At 31.2% G+C, this 23210-nt stretch overlaps 9 protein-coding genes across 9 annotated transcripts; 4 read left to right on the top strand and 5 right to left on the bottom strand.

The window, feature by feature from the left end:
• Positions 1 to 384: 384 nt before the first annotated feature.
• Positions 385 to 2289, top strand: cubi_01166 (DRG-like OBG family GTPase; the record flags this gene model as incomplete). Its single annotated transcript, XM_029018178.1, has 2 exons — positions 385 to 559; positions 1091 to 2289. 2 exons carry the CDS (start codon positions 385 to 387, stop codon positions 2287 to 2289), a joined length of 1374 nt encoding a protein of 457 aa, XP_028875515.1.
• A 265-nt stretch (positions 2290 to 2554) lies between these two features.
• cubi_01165 (uncharacterized protein) lies at positions 2555 to 7207 on the bottom strand (the record flags this gene model as incomplete). The annotated part of the gene is made up of 1 exon (XM_029018177.1): positions 2555 to 7207. The coding sequence occupies one exon, from the start codon at positions 7205 to 7207 to the stop codon at positions 2555 to 2557; it is 4653 nt and encodes a 1550-aa protein (XP_028875514.1).
• A 915-nt stretch (positions 7208 to 8122) lies between these two features.
• On the top strand, positions 8123 to 9937 carry cubi_01164 (uncharacterized protein; the record flags this gene model as incomplete). Its single annotated transcript, XM_029018176.1, has 1 exon — positions 8123 to 9937. One exon carries the CDS (start codon positions 8123 to 8125, stop codon positions 9935 to 9937), a length of 1815 nt encoding a protein of 604 aa, XP_028875513.1.
• A 547-nt stretch (positions 9938 to 10484) lies between these two features.
• cubi_01163 (uncharacterized protein) lies at positions 10485 to 13769 on the bottom strand (the record flags this gene model as incomplete). Its single annotated transcript, XM_029018175.1, has 1 exon — positions 10485 to 13769. The coding sequence occupies one exon, from the start codon at positions 13767 to 13769 to the stop codon at positions 10485 to 10487; it is 3285 nt and encodes a 1094-aa protein (XP_028875512.1).
• Positions 13770 to 14121: 352 nt separating this feature from the next.
• On the bottom strand, positions 14122 to 15098 carry cubi_01162 (uncharacterized protein; the record flags this gene model as incomplete). Its single annotated transcript, XM_029018174.1, has 3 exons — positions 14122 to 14414; positions 14491 to 14811; positions 14909 to 15098. 3 exons carry the CDS (start codon positions 15096 to 15098, stop codon positions 14122 to 14124), a joined length of 804 nt encoding a protein of 267 aa, XP_028875511.1.
• A 965-nt stretch (positions 15099 to 16063) lies between these two features.
• Positions 16064 to 18883, top strand: cubi_01161 (sodium calcium cation exchanger; the record flags this gene model as incomplete). Its single annotated transcript, XM_029018173.1, has 1 exon — positions 16064 to 18883. One exon carries the CDS (start codon positions 16064 to 16066, stop codon positions 18881 to 18883), a length of 2820 nt encoding a protein of 939 aa, XP_028875510.1.
• Positions 18884 to 19066: 183 nt separating this feature from the next.
• Positions 19067 to 19435, bottom strand: cubi_01160 (uncharacterized protein; the record flags this gene model as incomplete). Its single annotated transcript, XM_029018172.1, has 1 exon — positions 19067 to 19435. One exon carries the CDS (start codon positions 19433 to 19435, stop codon positions 19067 to 19069), a length of 369 nt encoding a protein of 122 aa, XP_028875509.1.
• A 257-nt stretch (positions 19436 to 19692) lies between these two features.
• Positions 19693 to 20727, bottom strand: cubi_01159 (uncharacterized protein; the record flags this gene model as incomplete). The annotated part of the gene is made up of 1 exon (XM_029018171.1): positions 19693 to 20727. The coding sequence occupies one exon, from the start codon at positions 20725 to 20727 to the stop codon at positions 19693 to 19695; it is 1035 nt and encodes a 344-aa protein (XP_028875508.1).
• A 342-nt stretch (positions 20728 to 21069) lies between these two features.
• cubi_01158 (uncharacterized protein) lies at positions 21070 to 23187 on the top strand (the record flags this gene model as incomplete). Its single annotated transcript, XM_029018170.1, has 1 exon — positions 21070 to 23187. One exon carries the CDS (start codon positions 21070 to 21072, stop codon positions 23185 to 23187), a length of 2118 nt encoding a protein of 705 aa, XP_028875507.1.
• Between the last annotated feature and the right edge of the window lie 23 nt (positions 23188 to 23210).

Raw genomic sequence — 23210 nt, 5'->3', positions numbered from 1 at the left:
TCATTAAACATTTAATTTAATTCGTAAATTTGAATTATATTAATAATTTTTTCTTTTCAATTAAATATTCACTCTTGTGCATGCAAGCATGCATACATGCATGAAATACTAATTTTACACGTAATTTAGTCATTTAAGTACCGGTATTAATTTAAACGAATTAAAAAATGTTGATATTTTAAACAAATAAAATTAAAAATATTTTTGGGAAAAAAATTAAAGAAATTCAGGCTTTAAATTGTATTCATTTCTATAAATAGAGAAAATCAAACATTTTAATTACTTTTTTTAATGACAAGTGAAAGTAATAACATGGATAAAGTAAGATTTAATTAAGCTATTTCATTAAAAAAAAACAAAAATTAATTCATTGTAATTTAAAAGATGGCTAACGGAGATTTAAGTGAATCTAACCATCAAGAAAGTATTATTTCATTACTATCTCCTGTTTCATGGCTACAAATGGATGAAATTAAAATTAGTTCAGATATTCATTTAAATAACCAAAATGGGAATGGGAAGAAGAAATCAGACAGAATTATTAAAGAACTAACATATGGTAAGTTAAAGATTTAAAGAAACTTAATTAAATTTATATAGTACAGTTTAACTTAAATATACATGATTAGAATTATGCCAAGCTAAAGCGACAAATCTTCACTCCAAATTTAGTGTAAGTTAAACTTATTACAGGTATATCACTTAAACTATCGTGAACAAAAATTATCAGTAATTTCTTTTTACCTAAATAAAAAACAAAATCTTAACTTACTTTAATATCCATTAGAGCTCAATCTTTGGGATTCTCATCATTTCAGTCACTATACAAATATTAGTCGTCCTACTTTCCTATTTTGTATTAGATTTCAACGTTCCAACGTTTAGTTAATACTACCTTTTACTATAATTAAATAATGAAATTCATTTATATTTGAAATATATTCTAAAATACATGTAATTTATAACCACCTATCTAAATCTTCATTTTATTTGTCTTTTATTCCCACCATAAAACTACCTTATATATTAACAATTTACCTATAGTGTTACTTGTTGGCGCCAAAAGTTGTGGTTTGTTATTGACAATTAGACAAAAAAAATAAATTCAAAAAGAGTAAAAATAAAGGGAAAAGTAATCAAAATTATAAGAATAATAGTTGGAGTGGTTCTTTGTGGTTAGAAATGAGTTTACTGCAAAAGATTGCCGAGATTGAGGCTGAGATGGCCAGAACCCAGAAAAACAAGGCAACTAATTTTCATCTGGGTTTATTAAAGGCAAAACTTGCAAAGTTAAGAGCACAGGTAATCAGTGGAGGTGACGGAAGAGGAGGTGGTGGTGGAGGAAATGAGGGTTGGGATGTCAGCAAAACAGGAGAGGCAAGAGTGGGTCTTATTGGTTTTCCTTCTGTAGGTAAATCGACACTATTAAATAAATTAACTGGTACTTTTAGTGAAGTAGCAGCTTATGAATTTACTACTCTTACATGTGTTCCTGGTGTATTTAACTATAAAGGAGCTAAAATTCAACTTTTGGATTTGCCAGGAATTATTGAGGGAGCTAAGGATGGTAAAGGTAGAGGTCGTCAAGTTATTGGTGTAGGCAGAACTTGCAGCTTAATTCTCATTGTATTGGATGCTTTAAAACCTTTGACACATAAGAGGATAATAGAGAGAGAACTGGAAGGTTTTGGAATTAGGTTAAACAAACAACCTCCGAATATATCCTTCACTAGAAAAGATAGAGGAGGTATTACAATTACTTCTACTGTACAGTTAAAGAATATTGATGAGGAAACTATTAAGTCGATTTGTTCTGAGTATAGAATCAATAATGCTAACTTTGTTATCCGTTGTGATGCTACAGCTGACGATATTATTGATATCATTGAAGGTAACCGTATATATTTGCCATGTATTTACATTCTTAATAAAATTGATCAAATCACTATTGAGGAATTGGATGTACTTTCACAATGCCCACATTATGTTCCAGTATCTGCTCATCATGAGTGGAACCTCGATGGTCTTATTGAGAAGATATGGCAATATTTGGATCTTATCAGGATTTATACTAAGCCTAAAGGTCAGATTCCAGATTATGCTGCTCCAGTTATTTTAAAACGTGATAAGTCTACTATAGCAGATTTTTGTAAGAGAATACATAAGCAATTGCTTCCACAGATGAAATATGCTCTTGTTTGGGGACAGTCTGTTAGACATAATCCTCAGAGAGTAGGAAAGGATCATGTTTTAATTGATGAAGATGTTGTTCAAATCATTAAAAAGTAACCTATAATCAAAGTTTCAAATTTTTAAAAAGGAGAAAAAGATAGACAAAAATCCTATACTGGCTTTTTTTTCTATTCCCAGGTAACATACCACTAGTATCTTGTCTTTAATATTTATGATAAAAAGACAATGTAAACTTGGAGTAATAGAAATAATATATTCAAGCAAGTAGTATTTGTAGTAATCATTCCCTAGTTAAAATTTACTTTAACAATATAATTCATTATTATTTAATTTATAATAGTATATCTCTCTATTATTAAATTTAAACATCTCCACTAAGCCTAAATCTATTCAAGTAATTAAAAGCTTTATAGTTGAAAAGCTCCCTGTCCATTTTAGATAACAAGTCTTCAGAACCCAAAATTTGTTCTTTTTTTAAGCTTCTTATGCTTTCCTGATCTTTTTCTATATTTTCCTGAAAGCTTTGCCTAATTAGAATTTGATCAGAGAATTGCTCAAACAGTGTTGAGTCAGAAAGAATGGAAGTAAGTGTATTGACAGGTTGTAGGTGATCAAATAAAACATTCCAAATCACCTTTGGAATAATTATTGGCAAAGATGCTGGTTTTTGTTTACTTTTTAGTGAATCTGAAATTGATTTGATCATTTTTTCATGCTGTTTGAGAATTCCTCTAGATAATTCTCGGATCTCGTAGTGGTTTTTTAAATCCCAAGGTGAACTCGGGAAAGATCCTCTTCCCAAAGAAATGGAAGCCAACAAACCATTGTCAAAGCAAGCCATGGAATGGATATATAAGTCATAAATCCAAACAATGATCTCCTTGATCTCTGTATAGGAGCAACTCCCAGAGACTAGTATCCAATCAATATTTCCATTTGTAAAAAGACCAAAGCACTCAATAAAACCTTTTTTGAAAGCCTCCTTTAATAAAGCAAGTTCAATATTATCGTAAAATCCTTTATAATTACTATGAACTCTGACTCTCATGTTTAGTCCTTTATGGAAATTTTGAAGCCACATAGTAGACAGGAAACTAGTTGAGTCAATTTCAAGATCCTCATTATAGTTATTATATATTACAAGATTATTTGGGAAGCTCTTTCCATTTAATTTCGTGTTAATTAGAGAATTCAAACCAGGAACATATATAGAAATCCTATCTTGTTTTTTAGTAGAATCCTGTAATACCTCTAAAGGAGCTATTCCAATACATTTAAATTTTAAATTACAAGATACTCCAGAGTAATTTGAAATCAAAAAAGACTCATTATCTTCAGCTCCTAAAATTAGATCATCTGAAATAACTAATGATTGACACTCCTGAAGGTAATCTTTCAATATAATATCTTCAATATTATTTTCCAAATCCACAATTTCATCTCTAAATCTTTGATAAAATTCTTGATTACCATCAGCCAAGAAGAAATAAGTACTTGGGACATAAGTTACAAAAGAGAAAACTATAGTGATGTTCTTTAAAATTGGGATTTTACTTTTCACTTCCTCCACTGGATACCTCTTAATGTTCAAAACCTTACAGCATGACTCAAATTCCGTGATCAGTTGCTTCTTTCCTTTATCAGATGTAATCTCAAAAGCAAAAGAATCCAAAGACCTTTTCATATACTCACTGGAAGGTTCTTCAGAGTAATCAAAAACACCCGTCTCCACTATACTGGCAATACTTTCATTGCTTTTAACAAGAAAAGGAAGTGTCCAAACAATTACATCTCCATTATTTATCAGATATTCATATAAAAGACGCTCCAAAGTAAGATCCTCTGCCTCTTTAATATTTTCTCTCTCCTTTTCCTTTAGTAAGGAAATGTCCTCGTTTGAAAAAAGTTGGTTTCTTAGACAAGTCCTTGTATTGTTTTGCCATATTGAAAGCATTTCAACATGAACAGGAATCTGAGATTGGTTGTTACTTTGAAATCTCTCAGAAATATAATGGGAAAAGTCAACTTCGTAAATGTCTATAATCATTTGATCTCTTTCTTTTTCGTTATCTGATAATAGTTCAGATTTAACCATAACAGAATTCCAGGGGAAAATAAAGTCATAATTTCTTCCTGAATTAAATTGATCAGTTTGGGTTGTTTCTTTGTCAAGAAAATCTTTATTAGTCAAATTTGAAAGTATCAATTCCAGTTTTGTGTAAAACATATTTAATTGGCTTATATGGAATCTAGATATTCCTTCTATATTCATTAATTGGTTATAAAAGAAAACAAAGCTAAATTTTAAAGATTTGATAACTCTTGAAATAATGTCAGTTTGAATCCGTTCCAAAATACCAGAAACTGACAAATTTAGCCACTGGTTAATTCCACTTTCATTTTCTGGAAGATTGATTCTGGACAAAAGTACATTAATGTGCTTTTGGTTCTCCTTATCATCAATGGTAGTGTTCTCAATCAAATCATTTTCTGATCCCATTTCCAAGCCATTTTTTGAGTTTTGGTATTTGTTAAATAAGACCCTAAAACGTTTCCATCCACTCAATCCAACCAGACCATCCTCTATTATCGGATTTTCGGAACCAGAAATATTTATTTCAGTATTCTCAAAATCTTTAATTCCCACATTTACTGACAACTTCTCTCCAATCTCCAAAATTTGACCACTTTTTTGGAGACCTAAATCAAAATCATTCTCCAGAGAAGACTCACTCACATGAATAACTTCTCTCTCATAATCATATTCACTATGTTTTTCATTTTCCTCTTCCACTACGTGACTATTTTCAGGAACTCCAAGACATGTTCCCGCGCAAATTTGCATGTAATCTGTTTTTATGTCAGCCTCTGTGGTTTGGCGCCCTTTTGAGATAAAGGAGCTAGCAGATGAGTCTTGAGAATAATTAATGTTAAAGGAAGGAGATAGCTCTGTTTGAAAACTGGTGGGTTCTCTTTGTGTCTGCGAGTTATATAGAATTTCGGTGGTACTTAATGAAGGAATGATCTCGTTTTCAGTAAGGGATCTTCGCTTGTTTGTATTGTGGGTTCGCAAAGTGGTAATAGAATCAATGAAAATATCAGAGTTACTGTTGGGGCCTGGGGGAATTTTGGGGAGTTCTTCTTCCATGAAAAATCCTTTTCTTTTGTTTTTCTTGATTGGGTTTGCAGAATAATGAAGGTTGGCTGCAGCCTTGTTTATATCTATATCTTTCAAGTTTTGAATAATTGTGTTTGAGAGGCTATTGCTCTTATAGTTACTATTAATTATATCTCTGTTACTAGAAGAAATTGGGGTAAAGGAGAACTGATTGGGGCCAGAACCTGAGATCTTATCTTTATTGTAGTTTAAGCCATCTGTTTGAGTTTTGGCTTTAAATTCAACTTTGGAAATCTTGCCTAAAATAGGGTCCAGAATATCAATTCTGGGAATTTTCTCAAGGAGAGAAGTCAGTAGCTCAGATGGCCAACTGAGGGAGTTAAGGATACTTAAAGATTCCATTGAGAGATTTATGCAGTCTTTAAAAGATACTACAAATTTTTTGTTGAGACTGGCAATTTGTTGTATAGATTGAAAATGTTCAACACGATTTCCTTGAAAAAGGAAAGTATTAGGGTCGTCCTTATTGAAGATTTTGATATCAAACCTTTTAGTAAACAGCTTTAATGACTCAATAGACTCTATATAAAACCCAAAAATCTCAATGAAACAACTTAAAGGCATAAGCTGGCGTTTACTCATATTGGATGACAATAGTATGTTTAGATATTTAAGACGAATAATATTTGAGTACTTCTTAATTAGTATACAAATGAGAATCAAAGCATGTCCAAACTCCCTATAATGTTTATAATCTAGGCAATCTTTTTTTAGATAATAACTCTGAATTTTGTCCGGGAGTAATTTCGAAGAATTACTCTCATCTTTAATTAGACTCAAAATGATCCCATAGCATTTTCTGAAGTATCTAAAGTATTTGACAATGTTTACCAATCTAAAGGAGCAGTGAATTCCAAGGGAAAGCTTAATTAGAGGATGGTGAATAATTTCTGGAGAAATTGAATTAATTATATCCATAATCCGGTTATCATTTGCGTCCTTTATCTTAATACTCATACTGGTTAAAATGCGATAGGACCAGAATTCAGGCTGAAAAGGAGAATCATAAACTAAGATTCTGGAAAATTCAGAGTCACTTAAATCACTACTTTTTTTTTTGTAATATAAAACATCCATATATCCAGACATAAGCTTATCCAAACAAGTTGACATTAAAGAACCATTCTGGACTGAATTAAACTCCTTAAAATTACATAAATACTCCTCAGAAAGCAATAGAAATCTGAACGATACCTCAAAACTATCTATACTTGCTCTATGGCGTGTAGCATGTTGTACTGTTAAATCTTGCCATACTGCTCTTAATCTGTCTCTAAGAAAATTATATATGTCAACATATTTATATCCCTGCCCTAGTGGTTTTCTGTACAAATAACTGAGATTAAGTCTATCAGCTTCTATGAAATATACTAACAATCTTCTTACAACCATTCTACACCAAACTACTGGTCTAACTAGTTCTTTATGGAAAACTCTGGATGCATCAGATCTTTGAAAGCTTTTCACCGTTAAAAACTCATTCACTATTCTTGCCTCCAAATCATCATTCAAAGTTACTCCAGATAGTCTCTCAAAATCGTTAGCTGTAGAAGTCTGCTGCTTATTAATCATCTCCTCTCTAGAACACATTCCAAACAATTCACCCACAAAAACATCTTGTGATGTCTCAAACTGACCTGATGAAGATAATTGTACAGGATCTTGAATTCTGAAATACATTTTTGCAAGCTCATTTTCTTGATCTTCAAATATTTCCCTTCTCAATAAAGGATGGCTATTAGAGTATGCATTCTCTACTGGTGGTCTTAATTCATTATTAACATTGTAAATAAATTCCCTTCCTGCTTTGTTTTTGCCTCCAAAGCTATCTGCCATAATTATATTCTTTTTTCTATAAAAACTTTAATAGCTCTAATCACTTAATCTTTCATCATAAATTCAATTTCACTCTTTATTTCCTCTAATTTTCCCTTATTCTTCTTAATATTAATTTATTTTATAAACTGAATAAGTGACTTATAAATATATGTACTCACATCAACATAAAAATATACATATATTATTCTCCTTATTTCTTTAATTACTCACAGCTGTCTCTACTAGAAAAATTAAGTATCTATAGTACATATATCTTTTTTCGAGAATCTTCCTAGTGCCTGTTCTTTTAAATTCTCTACTTTAGCTGTGTAATTTCCTATTCTTAATTAATTTTTATTTACTCTTACACTTCCCCTCAACCGCCCATATATTCTTCATCCTTTCTTACACTTCATCTCAAATTTTTTAATCTCATTATTCCCGCCAAATTTGGGCGCCAACGGCGGTACCGAAACTAAAAAAAAGATTGTTAGAATTAATTAAAAAGTGGGGTTAGAGCGAGGGAAAAAAAGATCTTCAGCATGTATGAAAAAGCAATAATGGAAAAATAGCTAAAGGAACAATATAAATTTATAAGACTAAAGGTAAAGTTGGACAGGAAAAAGAGTCGTTTTTTTCTTTAATAAGATCTTAAATAGAAGGTCAATTTTTCTGCACAGAGAATGTGCCCGAAGTTTGGAATAAAGACTGGCTAATATTTTTTCTTGTTTGAAATCAAGTATACTGAACCAGAAAAAAAAAAGAAGATTAACTCTAAAAGGGGAAACTAATTTGGAAAAAGCCTTTTGGATTTTTTATTTTCTTATAATTTGTAAGCTACTTTATATAAACATAAATTGTGAATAGTAATTATCAGCTGATCATGAAAAAAAAAACTAAGATATTTTCAAAAAAAAGCAAATCTGAACAATAATGAGTTATAACAGCAGTGAATATCTCTATGGAGATCAAGAATACATACAGATATCTCCAGAGTATTCAAAAAACTATGAGGAGTATGATGAAATGGAGGAAGAGAATGAGGCAGACATTGGTATTGGAGATGAGGAATATGGAGGAATTTTAAATAGTAGGTTTAGTAGAATAAGAAACAAAAAGAGAGAATATGAAATAGTAAACATGAAGGAATTAGGTATTAAAAATAAACTCCATAGTAGAAATCAATCATACAAAGAAAGAGAAAACCGTAATAAGTATCTAGGCAGAAAACATTTTGGTTCAGCTGAAAAAATTCAAACTCTTGGATCATCTTTCCTAGAAGGTTCTGAAAGCAAAAGAAACCAACACTGGGTTGAAAAGTACTCTCAAAAGCAAAGAAAGATTCTTGTTGTGTGTATTAAAGATGGTAAAATCTCCCAGAAATATATGCAAACAGCTGAGCTTCTTAGAAAAGTACATATGCATAATGAAAAACAAGTTTTAGAAGAAAGAGCAGCTGGAGCTTTAACATTAAGAGATCTTCGTCAAGTTGTTGGTTTACATGGTTTTGAAAGACCTTCTATTGAGATCAGAAGAAACTGTATATTAGTTAACATGCCTGGTGTCAGGTGTCTTATATTACATGATAAGATTTACTACCTTCCACTGTGTCCCATTATATTTCCTCCTGGATATTCTGAAAATGAAGCATTTGAGTTTGATACTGAAATTGAATCCCATCTTTTAAGTTATGGAAACAAACAAAAAACAGATACATCAAATTCACAAATGCTTGGGTCTCATTTAAAACCACAAATTAAAACTCAGCAACATAATAAAAACTCCAATCATAGAGATCTCTCAATTATAGAAAAACTTATTTTTATTACACGTAAGATTGGTATACAAGAAACCATTAACAGTGAGGAAATACAAAATCATACTTTGAATTCTGAATCTAAAAATAATAAAGATATAAGTTCTCTTACAGATCAACATCAGATCAATGTTTTAACTCCAGAATTTCCAAATGAAGAAACCATATTCAGCCCCAAAATTGTACATAAATCCATTAATTGCAGTCCTGTAAAATTGAATCTACTCGAGATACCACCTAGTAACTTTAATGAAAAGAATGAACATCAATATAAGGTACCTTTGGAACTTAATGCCTTAGAAATATGTTTAATTGAGGTATGTAAACAGCTATGGGAGAGTTATTATATTATAGACGATACAGCTCAGGATTTTCTGCTTCATATTGAAAATAACCCTACTTCTACCCAAATGGTTTATGAGATCAATGATTTAAGAAAGCGTTTGGATTCTCTTAGAGATAGAATTAAAGGTGTATACGAAGCAATCAAAGAAATCCTAGATGACGATGATTTACTAATTAGAATAGAGATTTCCAAATTTTGGAACAAACCTGAGAACTGGGATAGTAAGGCCATTTTAGAGTCAACTTTTTTCGATTCTGAGATACTTTTGGAATGCTATGAACAGGAAGTTGAGGGATTAATTCGAACAGTGAATCGTTTAAATGCTCAATTAGACGATGCAATTGAGGTCATGCAAATACATCTGGCTACTATAAGAAATAACTTTCTTAAAGGTGAAATTAGCCTAGATATTGTTGGAGTATGTGTTGGTTTTGTTTCTGCAGTTGCCTCTATCTTTGGAATGAATATCCAAAGTGGATTAGAAAAGAATATAGACATATTTTGGTTTATGGCATATACAATGATTACATTGTGTGTTTTTGCTGGAATTGTTGTTATCTTAATGTTTAGAAGATTACAACTTTAAATATCTCATTAAATCTACCAAATTTCTTTTTATTATTACTTAATATATTTAAACGGTACTAATAATTATAAAAATAAACTGTTAAAATGATCTTAAGTAACTTACTTTGACTCCCAAATTGAGGGAAAAACCCAATTAGGATTAATAGAATTAAGAATAAAAGTATTCTAAATATAAGAAAAGAATGTTTGGAGTAGGATAGGAAGATAGAGATAAGAAATCCAATAAAACAAAAGAAATATGTAGAATTTGAAATGATAGATTATTATCAGTTTTGTCTCGAATAGAATTAATACGATTAGATAATAATAATGTAGGGGTAAATAAGTTATTATTATTATTATTATTATTAATGTGAGAAGCTCCAAATTTTTGGATTATGGTTGGAAATTAAGATAAAATTCTCCTTAGTTTTTGCTTGAACTCATTTAAGTTTGGAAATTGAAGTTAGATTAAAAGACAAGAAATCTCAGTTTATATATCCTAAATGAGTCAGATCTTGTAATTTTTCTTGGTTCTAATTCTGGTAGTGGTTTAGATTTGAATCCTAATTGTGATTTCGGTCTTGGTTTTGGTCTTGGTCTTGGGTTTGGAATGAATTACCCCATAAAGACACATTTTCAATATTCTTCTCTGCATCTATATGATCAATAAGGATAACTGATTCATTATAATATCCACTTTGATTAGAACCAAACACATTTTGAAGTTGGTTTCCACTAAAGGGATTATTTATAGTTGAGATATCAGTGGTATTTGCTAAGTAAGGAATCTTAATAATCTTTCTGTTTCCACCTCTAAGATGTCTAGTCCAGAAGTTAGGAGACTTATCAGCAAGAATCATAAATCCAACCCAAGAAAAGATACGATTGAAAGAACTAGAGGGGTTCTGAATAACATTATTCAAAAGAACCTCAATAATGTCTTCAAGGGATGAATTTTCAAGTTTGGGATGTATTTCAAAGGTAACAGATATTCCATTTTGATCCGTTGCATAGAAATTTCCCAAATATGAAAATGAACTGGGATTTGATAAAGAGGAAAAAGATGAAGTACCAATCATAGATGCATCATAATTTGAAATGTTATAAGGATTTTCTGCAGGAGACAAGGAACTGATAACAATGGAACTGGTTTCAAAACCCATAGAAAGAGCGAGACTGGATGAAAATAAGTTTTTGAAGAAAGAAAAAGAGTCTTGAGATTGATCCTTATAGTAGAAATTAGTGATATTAACTTGAGCTGTTATATAAGTATTATTGCTTGGATTACTATCTGGGTTATTTGAATCTTGTGGAGGGAAGAATGGAGGATAGTTGTCTTGGTTAAAATCGTCCTGGTTAATATCCAAGTCTGATAGAGAATTGAGTGGAGAAATTTGAATCCCTCCACTAATAATTGTTTCGGATTGAAATATTATACCTCCCGGTAATATAGTACCTTGTGATAAAATAGCTCCAATTAACAACTGAGAGCCAGAAGGAACAGTGCTATTTCCAGAAAAAACAGCTCCACCAGGCAATAAAGCTCCTCCTTTTATCATATTAATTGTACCAAGTAAAGTTGATGTAGGTGGAAACATTGTACCAGGTGGTACCGACATTGGTTGTATAAATTGTCCATTTGGAATAAGAATTCCACCAGGGAAAATTCCACCTCCTGGTAATATTAATCCATTAGTAAGTAAAGCATTTGGTTTAATGTATGAGTTAGAAGATAGAGAAGTTCCAGATTGAATAGTTTTCCCTGATGGATAAATTATATCTCCAGTTAAAACTCCTCCTAGAGGAAGAAATGCTCCTCCAGGTAGAATAGTTTTTGAGGGCAATGAAGTTGAAGAGCTTAATCTGACAGATGGGGGTATTACAGCAGTACCTAAAACTAGAGATGGTCCTTTAAGTTGCATATTTGGAGTTAATAAAGCTCCAAAAATAAATGTACCAGGTGGAAGTGTTACACTTGACTTAATAATAACAGGACTTGAAAGTACAGTACCATTGGAGAAAAGAACTGGACCGTTTGAACTAAAACCATTTGGGAAATATGCACTATCTATTAAAAGAATTTGTTGTGGTAACTCCATGTAATTGCTTGAGGATGGGATCTGGTAATTTAAGACTCTAAATCCAATGAGATTTGAAGAACCCGTTTGAGACCCAAAATTAGAATTTGAGTATGATGCTGTAGTCGCATATAAGTCAGTATTATCATCAAAGTATGGGTGTAAATTGTTGCTATTAGTAGAAAAATCATTGAATATGTTTGAAACAGAAGAGACACCTCCATTTTTTCCCAGTTGATCATTAGCAGAAGACATATAAACTGCATCTTTATAACCAAAAGGTGCATTGAATTGATAAAAACCTCCCTGTAAAGTTGCCAATGCAACTCTATTAGAAAATCCTCCTGGAAGTAAAGTCCCAGAAGGTAGTACCCAAGAAGATAGATTATCTTGAATACCCAAATGATAATTAAATAATAGAGAAGTTTCTGTGATGACATTATCTGGATGTACTGGAGGTTGAAGTATGGTTCCGGGTTGAAGTATGGTACCATTTGGGAAAATTGCTCCACCTGTTAAATATGAGATTCCCTTAAGTATTGCTCCTCCTCCAAGAGAAGTTCCGAGACCTAGCTTGCTTCCTGCTGGAAGATTAATCATGAATGGGGATGAGCCAAAAGCTATTAATCCTCCCATCAAAACGCAGCCAGTTTCCAAATAAATTGTTTCAGCAATAAATGTACCAGTCGGTAGTATTGTTCCATACGGTACAGTAGTATTTGGGGAGATTATTTCTCCGTTAGGCAATATGGCTCCTCCTCCAAAAATTGTATTTGTAGAAATAGTCAAAGGCCCCAATAATAATGAGTTATTTGGGAGATTTGATCCAGATGGAAGAATTCCTCCAGCTGGTATTGAGACTGATGTCATATTACTAAATCCTGAAACTGAATAACATAATGTATTTGTAATACAACAAGATGCTTCTGGTTTTAACTCCGCTTTATTTGAGCACCTATATCCATATGTTTGAGATCCAATAAAGTTGCAATTCATATTCAGTGTTAAGACTGGCTTATAGGAGGAATCTTCAAGAAATGTTGCACCTCCTGGAAATAAGGTCCCTCCTGGAAGAGTTGTCATTTGGCCTAACTTTGTTCCCGCTTGTAAAAGAGTTCCATTTGGAAGTAAGGCACCCAGAGGTAAAATTGCTCCATTTGGAAATGTTACTGGGCCAAAACTTGTTGTACCTACTGGAAGTCTTGTTCCATTCACTGCAAAGCTTCCTTCAGGTAGTTTAATATTCAGTATTGTGTTTCCATTGTTATTTCCCCCATTATTTTCTCCAATCCCACCATTAGTTCCACCAGAGCTTGAGTTTGGAAGTAATTGAATTTCTTCTTGAAAAAAAACATATGTTCCATTTGGAGCTCCAACTCCTCCTCTTATAACTTTTCTAGCTTCAAATGAAGCGACTGCATCACTTTGATCAGGAATAAAAGGTTCAGTAACAAAGCTTTCATAGTAATACTGTGCTGACTCATGGCTACTTGGAGGATTAAAAGCTCCACCAGTCAAAGATGTAATATTTAAAGGTAGCGAAACATTATTAATTTCATAAAAAAATGGTCCATACACTATTTTTGTTAATGGATCCGTAATATTTTCCATTCCCGGATATTCCATAGACTCAAATTTTCCCAAAAGTTTTTTTGCCAACTCTTCAAGTGTTTCATTTTCATTGCTCATTTTAAAATTTTCTCCTGAATCACCAAAGACCATTGAAACTCCCAGGTAAAATAATAGCAATGAATGCAAATACCACATCATTACTCCTGAATTTTCCCTTATAATCTATTTATCTGATTTGTTGATAATTATATATGAAAAAAAATTAACTTTGCTAATTGAATGATGCCAAAATCTCAAAAATATGAACGTAGCCCTATTTCAATCAATATTTATTTCCAAGAGTAATGTTTCTTAAAATAGAAAAAAAATTCATTTCCTTTCCCTATAACTTGAGAAAAAAACATATCAATCATTTTTTTTTATTTTCAAACTCCACACTCAAATACCACACCAGTTTGTAAATTCAACATAAATTATTTTTATTTGTTTTTTCCTGTTTTTGCCACATAATTTATATTAAATAAGATCATAGTACATCTTCTCTTATATTCTAATCATCCTGATCTGACCAAACAGAATCATCCAGAGATAACGGTAAGAATTCATTATTATGAACTTCCTTAGTAGGGAGCCCAAAAATGCCCTCAAACTTGGATTCATCTTCAAACTTCAATCTTTGTCCCAACATACTTAATAAATTCTCCACATTTGTATCAGTTTCACCAGAATTTGTATCTGCTTTGTTCTCTCTTCTCTGTTCAAATTCCTCCAATAGCTTTGCATAATGTAACTGACTTCTTGCCTTATGACCCTCATCCATTGTAATCTGCCTATTTTCAATGTCTATATTTATCATCGTTTTTCCTATAATTCACAATTAAAACATAACTTTTAGTTAAAATAATTTTTGAAAACCTACTTTTTGCTGCATTTTCAGCAGATTCCTTTGACATTTTTAACGCCAAAAGTCTTTCCTCCCTGGTATTCCAAGGGTTTTCAAACTCTGAGAACCAGTCAGTCTCTTCGTCAATAACTCGCGTTCTATTTGTTGAATTTTTTGCATACTCTAATAACTTATCTCTCCTTTCTAATGCTTGAAAATAATGAGCTATTTCCTCATCTTTTCCGCATCCAATTGGAATACGATCTCCATCTTCATCTTTAGTTAACTTTGATTTACAATATATGCATTCCTTTTTTGATTCTACTAATTCCTTTTCTAATTCACACGAAATTCTTCCTAAAAATAATAATTTAATTAATTTAACGTATATTTGAAGTCACTTTCCATTAACCAATTATTTTTCATCCCATGTAATTATACATTTGAAACTTACCACATTGTATGCATGTAATATAAAGTGCATGTAATTTTCCATAACATCCACATTCTAATACCGGAGCTTTGGCGCCAACACTCGAACTGCTAATTTCATTGTCATTATCTAAACTAATATTGTTTTTGTTATTTTTCTTGTTAACTTTTTTATGTTGAAATTGAATATCGGAAATTCGAATAGACCTCATTTTGTATCTTCCTACTGATAAAATTCTCACATAAATGTCCCAAAGCCCTGCATTATGCTATCAACTTGCTTTTAGAAGTGAGGGCTGAATTATTTTAATATTAATAGTTATGGTATTATAAAATGACGTGTATTGCAATTTTCTTCTCTTACTTTAATTAATTTTCACTATTTTCTTCATATAATTTACTTGTAATTTTCCTCATTAATTTCAGTCTCTTTTAAGCACAACAATTGTTTTTCCCCACCTATTTAATCTCCATTTTTATAGATATATATTATTATTTTATGCAGCTATATTAACTCTGTCTAAGCGGGTATTGCTGACCAGAAGCCTATTTTGGCGCCATTTTTTTATATTTAAATTGTCAATAATGTACTAAAAATGTCAAATAATTCAAAAACAAAAAAATTAGCGGTATAAAGAGGATTTAAGTTAGTACAAAAAGAAATCAAATAGATAATTTTTTTTTCTAGAAAATATTACTCACTTAGAAGCAGAAGGCTAAATAAGAGCTCTAGGTAATAGTCCTTAAGATTTTATTTGCAAAATTGAAGGTATTTCAGGTTTTTTACACCAAATATCCACAAGCGTTTATTTACAGGATTTTTCAGTCCAAAAATTCTATTAAAGTTGGGCTTTTAATTTATCATAACTGAAGAAGACTGAAAGATTTCAATCTATCCAAAATAATTTATTCATGCGCCGTTTAAGTAATATTATTTAAAATTACTAATCCTTATGTGGTGAATGTATATTCGCCATTATCACTATTACTTTGGCCATTAAATCTCTGCAACATACATAACTTACATTTTTTTTATTTAAAACCAATACAGAATCCATCTTTTTGCGTTATTAAATATTCTAATCTTTCTTATTTGTACAGTTTGTTAAAAATTGGCGAATTAAATATTATTTAGTTAAGTTACATTATTTTCTTTCAAGAGTAAAATTCAGCTAAAATGAAGCTAATTTTTGTACTCCTGGTATTTATTATATACCTGTCGAATAAGAATTATCAAACTGGTGGGTTTTCTTTTCAAGAAGAATACGAGTCATACAGTAGCTGTAGTGCAGATGACCATGGATCAGAACTAAACATCTTGGATCAGTCACATTGGATTAGTGAAATATCAGAGCAGTCCACTCTAATTCCGTATTCAAAAATATTTTATACCTACATTTTTCAACCAATTTTTGAAAATGACCAACCAAATGAAAAAAATTCTGCATTTTTTAGCTTCTTTTTAAATAAAGTCACTTTTGCTATATGTCTATTGATTTGGTCATGCATTCTTTTCATTGCTTGTGGTACCGTTGCTGATACCTATATTTCCTCCCTAATGATTAAACTGGCTGAATGTCTAAGTTTGTCAGATACTTTTGCAGGATCTACGCTTTTAGCATTTAGTAATGCAGCTAGTGATGTTATTCTGGGAATTATTAGTGTATCTATTGGTGAAAAAGATGCAATAGATGTATTTCTTGGGGATGTTATTGGTGCATGCTTATTCATAATTTTGGTCGTTTTTGGATGTGTAATGGTTTTCTCAAAGAGTAGTGAAAATGTGAATTATATCAATATTCCCATTTTTAATCATCTTAGAGATACTATAGCACTTACAATTGGGTTGATTCAACTACTTATAATCAATCACCTTGGATTTATTAGTTCGAAAATATCTTTCATTCCATTAATTGCTTATGGATGTTATGTCCTTCTGCTTCAATGGAGTGAAAAATCTGCATCACTCTCAATGCCAGTGAACCTCACCATTAAAGAGGAATATATTGGACCAGTATATGAACAGGTAACTGATTCAGATGAGGCAAAAGGAGAGGGCAAGCTGAGCCTTAGAAATGCTACTTTAACAGGTGAATTTCAGAATTATCGCTCTTCTAATACTATTCAATCAGTTCTTCCGATACCTTTTACACCACCAGATTTTATTAGAGATGTTCAAAAGATCGATCGAGGAAATACACCAGATTTAGAGATCCCTCCAATTAAGTTATCTTTCTCAAACTTACAATTTTCTTATGATGAAAAAAATCATCTTTTAGAAAAAGGAACTGTTATTAATAGTGATATTTACTGGGACAGAATTGGGTCTAAGTCTAGAAGTATTAAGAAGACCCTTCTCTTGCTCACCCCAACTCAATCTCCTTCTCCTAGCCTAACCAATGATGAATTAAGTGGTAGAGTCCTTACTCCTTCTTCAAATCATGGGATTTGCAGGGATAAAGATAATGAGGATTTTGAAAAGATATGTGGTAGTAATAATGCTCCATCTAACAGGTTTCCAGTTCCTCAGAGAGATTCATTCAGAAATCCTCCTAACAGAGAGAAAAATTACACAAATACTCTTGAGCTTCCAAATCCTTGGAATGCTCAAAATCACAGATCAAAATCTCCTGTTTACTCACAACCCCCACTTTCCCAGTTCAAAAATGATCAGGCAAATCAAATCAGTAATATCCCTCCAATTTTAATATCCGATTCTCACCAAAATAGCAATCCCTCAGCTACTTCATCATCTTCCTGCTCTAACCTTGGGTCAAGCCTGCTTCAAAATAACGGGAGCAATAGATCTAGTTCTCAATCACAGCTTGTACTAGTTAGCGATGACTATGCAGTTAGGCTTTCTAGAAATCTTTCAATGAGTGAGGTAGTCTATCAAACTGAATCACTACACAATTCACTTTTACCTCCCCCAGCTCATGAGGAGAATGTCCTTAAGCTCCAAAAAAGAGGAAGACAGAGAATAAGAGATAACAGACACATTAGAGATGATCTTACTCATTTCCCAGCACTAAAGCTTGAAATTCCACAATCAAACGAAAGAAGTCAAGGAGTTTTTCGAAATATGAGCTTTAATACGGACTTTGAAGGACTTATGGATGGATTCTTCGAATTCTGTGACTTCATTAGACAGCTTCTTATGACTCCTATCATGTTTATCTTATATTTAACTGTTCCTTCTCCATCACTGAGAAGATCAGTACAAATTATGCAACCTTTATTTATTGTTTTAGCTGTTGGATTTGAGAAGAAGATTTATACCAAACATCCACTATTCTATCTGATTGCTCTTCTTCTCGCATCGATCATCTCTTTGGTACTCTTCTTCGTATATACTTGCCTCCTTAACACTGAAAATGGTGATCAAGCTGATGAAGATGATTTAAAAGACAACCCTCAAAACTGCCAATTTTCTCGAGTTAGGTCTTTTTCCAATATTAAACTTCCAGAAGTACATCTTTCAGTTAAAGCGAGGAAACTTATTAAAAATTTTTTAATGTATTGTGACATGTTCTTTGGTATCATTATGTCAATCTATTGGAATGGAGTTCTCGTAAACGAGCTTGTTGAATGCATTAGAATCATTGGACTCACTCTTTGGATTAAGCCAGCAATTCTTGGTCTTACAATTGTTGCAATGGGTAACTCAATTGCAGACCTTTTTGCTAATGTAGCAGTTTCCAGAGCAGGACATGCACATATGGGGCTTGCAGGTTGTTATGGGGCATGCGTATTTCTACTTTTATTTGGATTTGGAAGTTCTGTATTTGTTAGAGCAATTCAGCTTGGATTTTCAAAAGATATCCATCTACACTTTGAGTCTCAAATCATTACAGCTACTTACCAACTATTGTACTTCCTTCCTATATCTGCATTGGTTGTAGTACTTTCTAAGGGAAGAGTTCACCGTATTTGGGGTTTGATATTCATTCTTTACTTTGTCGTTTGCATGTCTTTCATTCTAAAAGGAGCTATTTAGGTTTAGTATTTCGTTTAGTTTTCATATATTTAGTTTTTAAATAACTTTAAATGTTCAAAAAATACTCAATCTTATATCAAACTTACTTAACTATTATTTTAATATTCTAGGAGTTTTCTAAATCAAACTGTTATTGAATAAATTCCTATGCATATCTACAAGGAATACATCAAATCTCACTATTTAATTACAATCTTCAAACTTGATGGCTCTCTGTGCTTGATCCTTTTTTAAATCCAACCCTGAAATATCAATTTTATCCTGAGAACTTACTTGCTCCCTTTCTGAGTTAACTAAAGGCTTCTCTAAAGTTGCTCCAAAAACTTTTCTTGCTGCATCGCGAGCCAAATCTTCCTCATGCTCTTTCTGATTACAATCCAGACCAATAACACCGTTTCTATTACTTATTTTTGTTATCTCATTTACTATTTGAGGTGGATCCAAGTCATAGCATTGTAATGTTTCTTTTTCACCTTGAAAAATACACTTGGAACAACACAATCTTCCAAATCCTAAGACTTCACGTACTTGGTTGAGTAAAAACTCTCTCATTTCTATTTTTATATTATTGTTAATTTCTAGAGGTTTAGTCTCTTTAAAAAATCCTCTCTGCAACTATTTACTACGTGTTGTTTTGCATGTAAAACTATTTACATTTTGATTTGGCGCCAAGCATGTCAAGGCGTAAATATTTATTAAATAAGAATGGAAATAAGGGATTTTGGAGATAAGAAATAAAAACAAGGATAATCGTTGAAATATACTATTTAGGTAAAAACTAAATTAAAATATAAACTAAAAGAGTATTATCATAGTTTCGATTTGGCTTTTTTGGTTTTGGGTTTTTTTTTGATAACTTTTTTAAGTTTTTTTTTAAGCTTATTAACTTTATTTTTGGCATTCTTTTTAGAGATTTGTTTTTTTTCTACTGTGTCATCTTTTTCTTGTTTAACTTTATTTTTGGCCTTATTCTTAATAATCCTTCTTTTTGAATTTTCTGAATTATTTTTGCTTTTTGCTTCTTCTTCTGATAAAGCTCTTGTAACTGAAATATTGGAATCTTTGAATTGGGCTCCATTAAGTATCTTAACTGAAGAAAGGACAAACTTTCTGTCATTAAATAATACGAATCCAAACCCTTTGGGTTTTCCAGTAGTAGCTGATTTGATAATTCTGACAGAGTGAACACAATCTTCGTTTAATGATATATTAACAAATTTACGGAGTTCATCTTCAGTACAGAATTTTGGTAATCCTCCAATAAATACAGTTCTCTTACGGTCAAAAGTACTGAATTGATTTCCCTTCGATGCTGGAGTTAAACGAAGAATATTTCCTGCCAAAATAGCTCCCGAAAATTTGTCAATAATTTGCTTCATCCTTTCCTTTTCTTTCAAAACAATATAAGCGTTTTTAGTACTGCAATTTCCAGAAAAACACTCCAATGCTGCCCCAACCTTTTTCTTTGAGGCAAATTTGGGATGAATAGGTAAAGACCTAAATCTCATTGATTCCACTTCATTTTGTTTAATTTCCAATTTACGTAGTAACTCTTTTTCAGAAACATGAAGGGTTACATTTCCGACAAATAATGTATTTTCAATTCTTGGATCATTGTTCTTGTCATATTTAACTTTTGTAAATTCCTTGGGTTTTTCCTCTTTTTTAACATTATTTTCAGATATATCTTTTTTCTGGTTTTTATGGATTAAAAGCTGGTGATTATCGCTACATTCACTAAGGAGTCTTTCAATATTCGGGTTAATTTCTTCAACTATTCCTTTGGATCTATTATGTTTGGAAATTAAATCCGTTATTGTAGTAACTTTTTCAACCTTTTCCATATTTAGTAAAATATAGAATTATAATTCATCTAGACTGATACAGTATATCGAATTGCAACTGAATTATTCCAAGTTTTCTAATATAAAAGTTTATTTACACCTTAATTAAATTACTCAATTTGCTTACTTTAGCAATTTTTTTTTTATTCCTTCATTTTCATAACCAAAAGTCAAAAATAACTAGGGCTGCATACCGCCACTTCTTGGCGGTATACTCGCCCCGCCAATTTTTAAAAGAATCTCCATGCATTTTTTTCACCTAATGTAAACATTAGGGTTTTAAGAAATAAAGAAACGGTAAGAAAAGTAATGTTTTTAAATCAAATGGAAGGTAGTTGGATTATGGAATTTAATCGGGACCATTTACTTGGAATAGCATTGAATGGTGAAAGTGAGCTTTTGGTGCTTAGAAATAAATTAATGGAAGTTAATGAAAATAATGTAACATCAACTGAATCTATTGATTCTTTGTACTTAACATATATAACCCTACTGAGTTATGGCGAAGAAATGGAGCTGGGTTTGAGTTATAAACTACTTTCTGATAAGATTGTGGGTATTTCCAAAATGTTGAATAATACACCATATTCTATTGGCAAATACTTAGGGTTTACATTAATATTGAGTATTTGGATATTGAAGAGTCAGGATTGGTATAACTTAGATGACCTAAGTAGTACCGATGTTTGTAACGTTATTATAAAATTAATGGTTGATTGCTGTAATACTGAACATGCTATTTCTTATGAATTTAGTCAAGATGAAGAACATGAGAATTTGGTAATTTCTGGCAAAAGCTGGATGGATGAATGGGGTGAACCTTCAAATTCTTATTTTGGATCAAGTATTGTTGAAGACGAAGAAATAGATGGGGTAGTTGAGATAAAGAATGAAACAGATATGAATATATTAAATATTTCAAATAATGCAGATTTTACTATAAATAAAAAGAGAAGATTAGATGGTATCGTCAGTGGTGAATACGAGGATGATTTTAAATACATAGTTTTTGAAATAACTAAAATTAACATTGATAGTCTTAATTTATTGTTTGAAAAGAGGTTCAGTGATGATCTATTTACAACTTTTCAGAATATTAATTTCAAAGACAATACACAAAAGAATATTTTTTTTAATAAGATATTTTTTTTAAATTCAATAATTTGTTTTTATAGGTGCTCTGGATCATTTTTAATGACAGCTCTGGTTTTCAAATTGCCACGTGGTAGATATTTACTTGAAAATGGTGTAGAAATGGTTGCAGATCATCTTTTGAAAGAAATATTATATTCTTACAAAAAAAGTGCTCCTGATAAAGTAGTGGCAATGGAAGATAATGCTATTTTAGCTCTTGATGACATTTCTGCAATTCTTTGGTTCAAGACATTCGAGGCAAAAATCTCAACAATTTTGGAAAATAAGATTCAAGAATTATCTAATGAATCTTTGGAAAAGCAAGAAGTTGATAAAGAATACCAAAAGATGGAACTTCTAAATAATCATTCTAATCTAATTAACAAAGTTTTTGCCAAATTCATTGATTATAATTTAAATAGATCTAATCAAATAGAATTTCTTCCCAAAATATTTAATAAAATCAGAATTAAACTGGTTAAAACAATTCTTGGAGCAATCCATACAACATTTAGTATACCTTTTATATCTAGAAACCATTTCATGGCTCACTTTCATATACATGATACTTCGAATGGCCAAATACTAAATCTTTTTTTCAATATTGGTTACCTTGCACAACTTTCTATACAAAATTGTTTTTCTGAAGTAGATATAATAATCCAAATTCTAAAAACTTATAATAGTACCATTTTTTTAATTTCAAGGTTTGGAGAGAGCTCTACAAAACAATTGTTTATTGAGGAATTATCGAATGGATTAAATCATAACTTAACCCCGGTTGATTTTATTTACCAAAAACTAAAGAGTTTATTATTTTCAGATAAACAAATTCAATTAAGTAATAAATCAAATGCTCTTCATTATTCATTGTTCAAATTTGCTTACTCCATTCTCTTAGACATTAAGTCAATCATTTTGAAATTTAATTACAAACAAAAATCTTCAAATTCAAAAATTATTAACTCTTCTTTAATATTTAATAACGTTAACACAAGTTCTCAAAACACCATTATTTTTGAAAAAGTTATTTATTATAAAATTGCATCTCTTTTTTACACTCTAAACTTTATTAACATAATTTTGGATCGTTATTCAATGGATTCTGAATCATCAAAGAAACCTCTTTCCATTTTTATCGAAAATTTTTTTTTAAATTTTCTTTCTGAACCTGAAATTGAGCAAATTTATCATTTTGTTAATACTGAAATTAACCTTTATAATACTGAAAAGAAGTTTTTTGATCCAAATCTCAGATTTGAGATCGATTTCATTAAAGGATACCTGTCAAAATTCTCAAACAAAAATTTCTCACTTATATATTAACTTTTACTCGGATATAATTACAC

Source organism: Cryptosporidium ubiquitum (genome assembly GCF_001865345.1).
Source record: "Cryptosporidium ubiquitum isolate 39726 chromosome Unknown contig_16, whole genome shotgun sequence".
In the NCBI taxonomy this organism is placed as follows: Eukaryota; Apicomplexa; class Conoidasida; order Eucoccidiorida; family Cryptosporidiidae; genus Cryptosporidium; species Cryptosporidium ubiquitum.
Note: the sequence above shows the minus strand (reverse complement) of the source record. Positions and strands in the feature narration are given on the sequence as shown.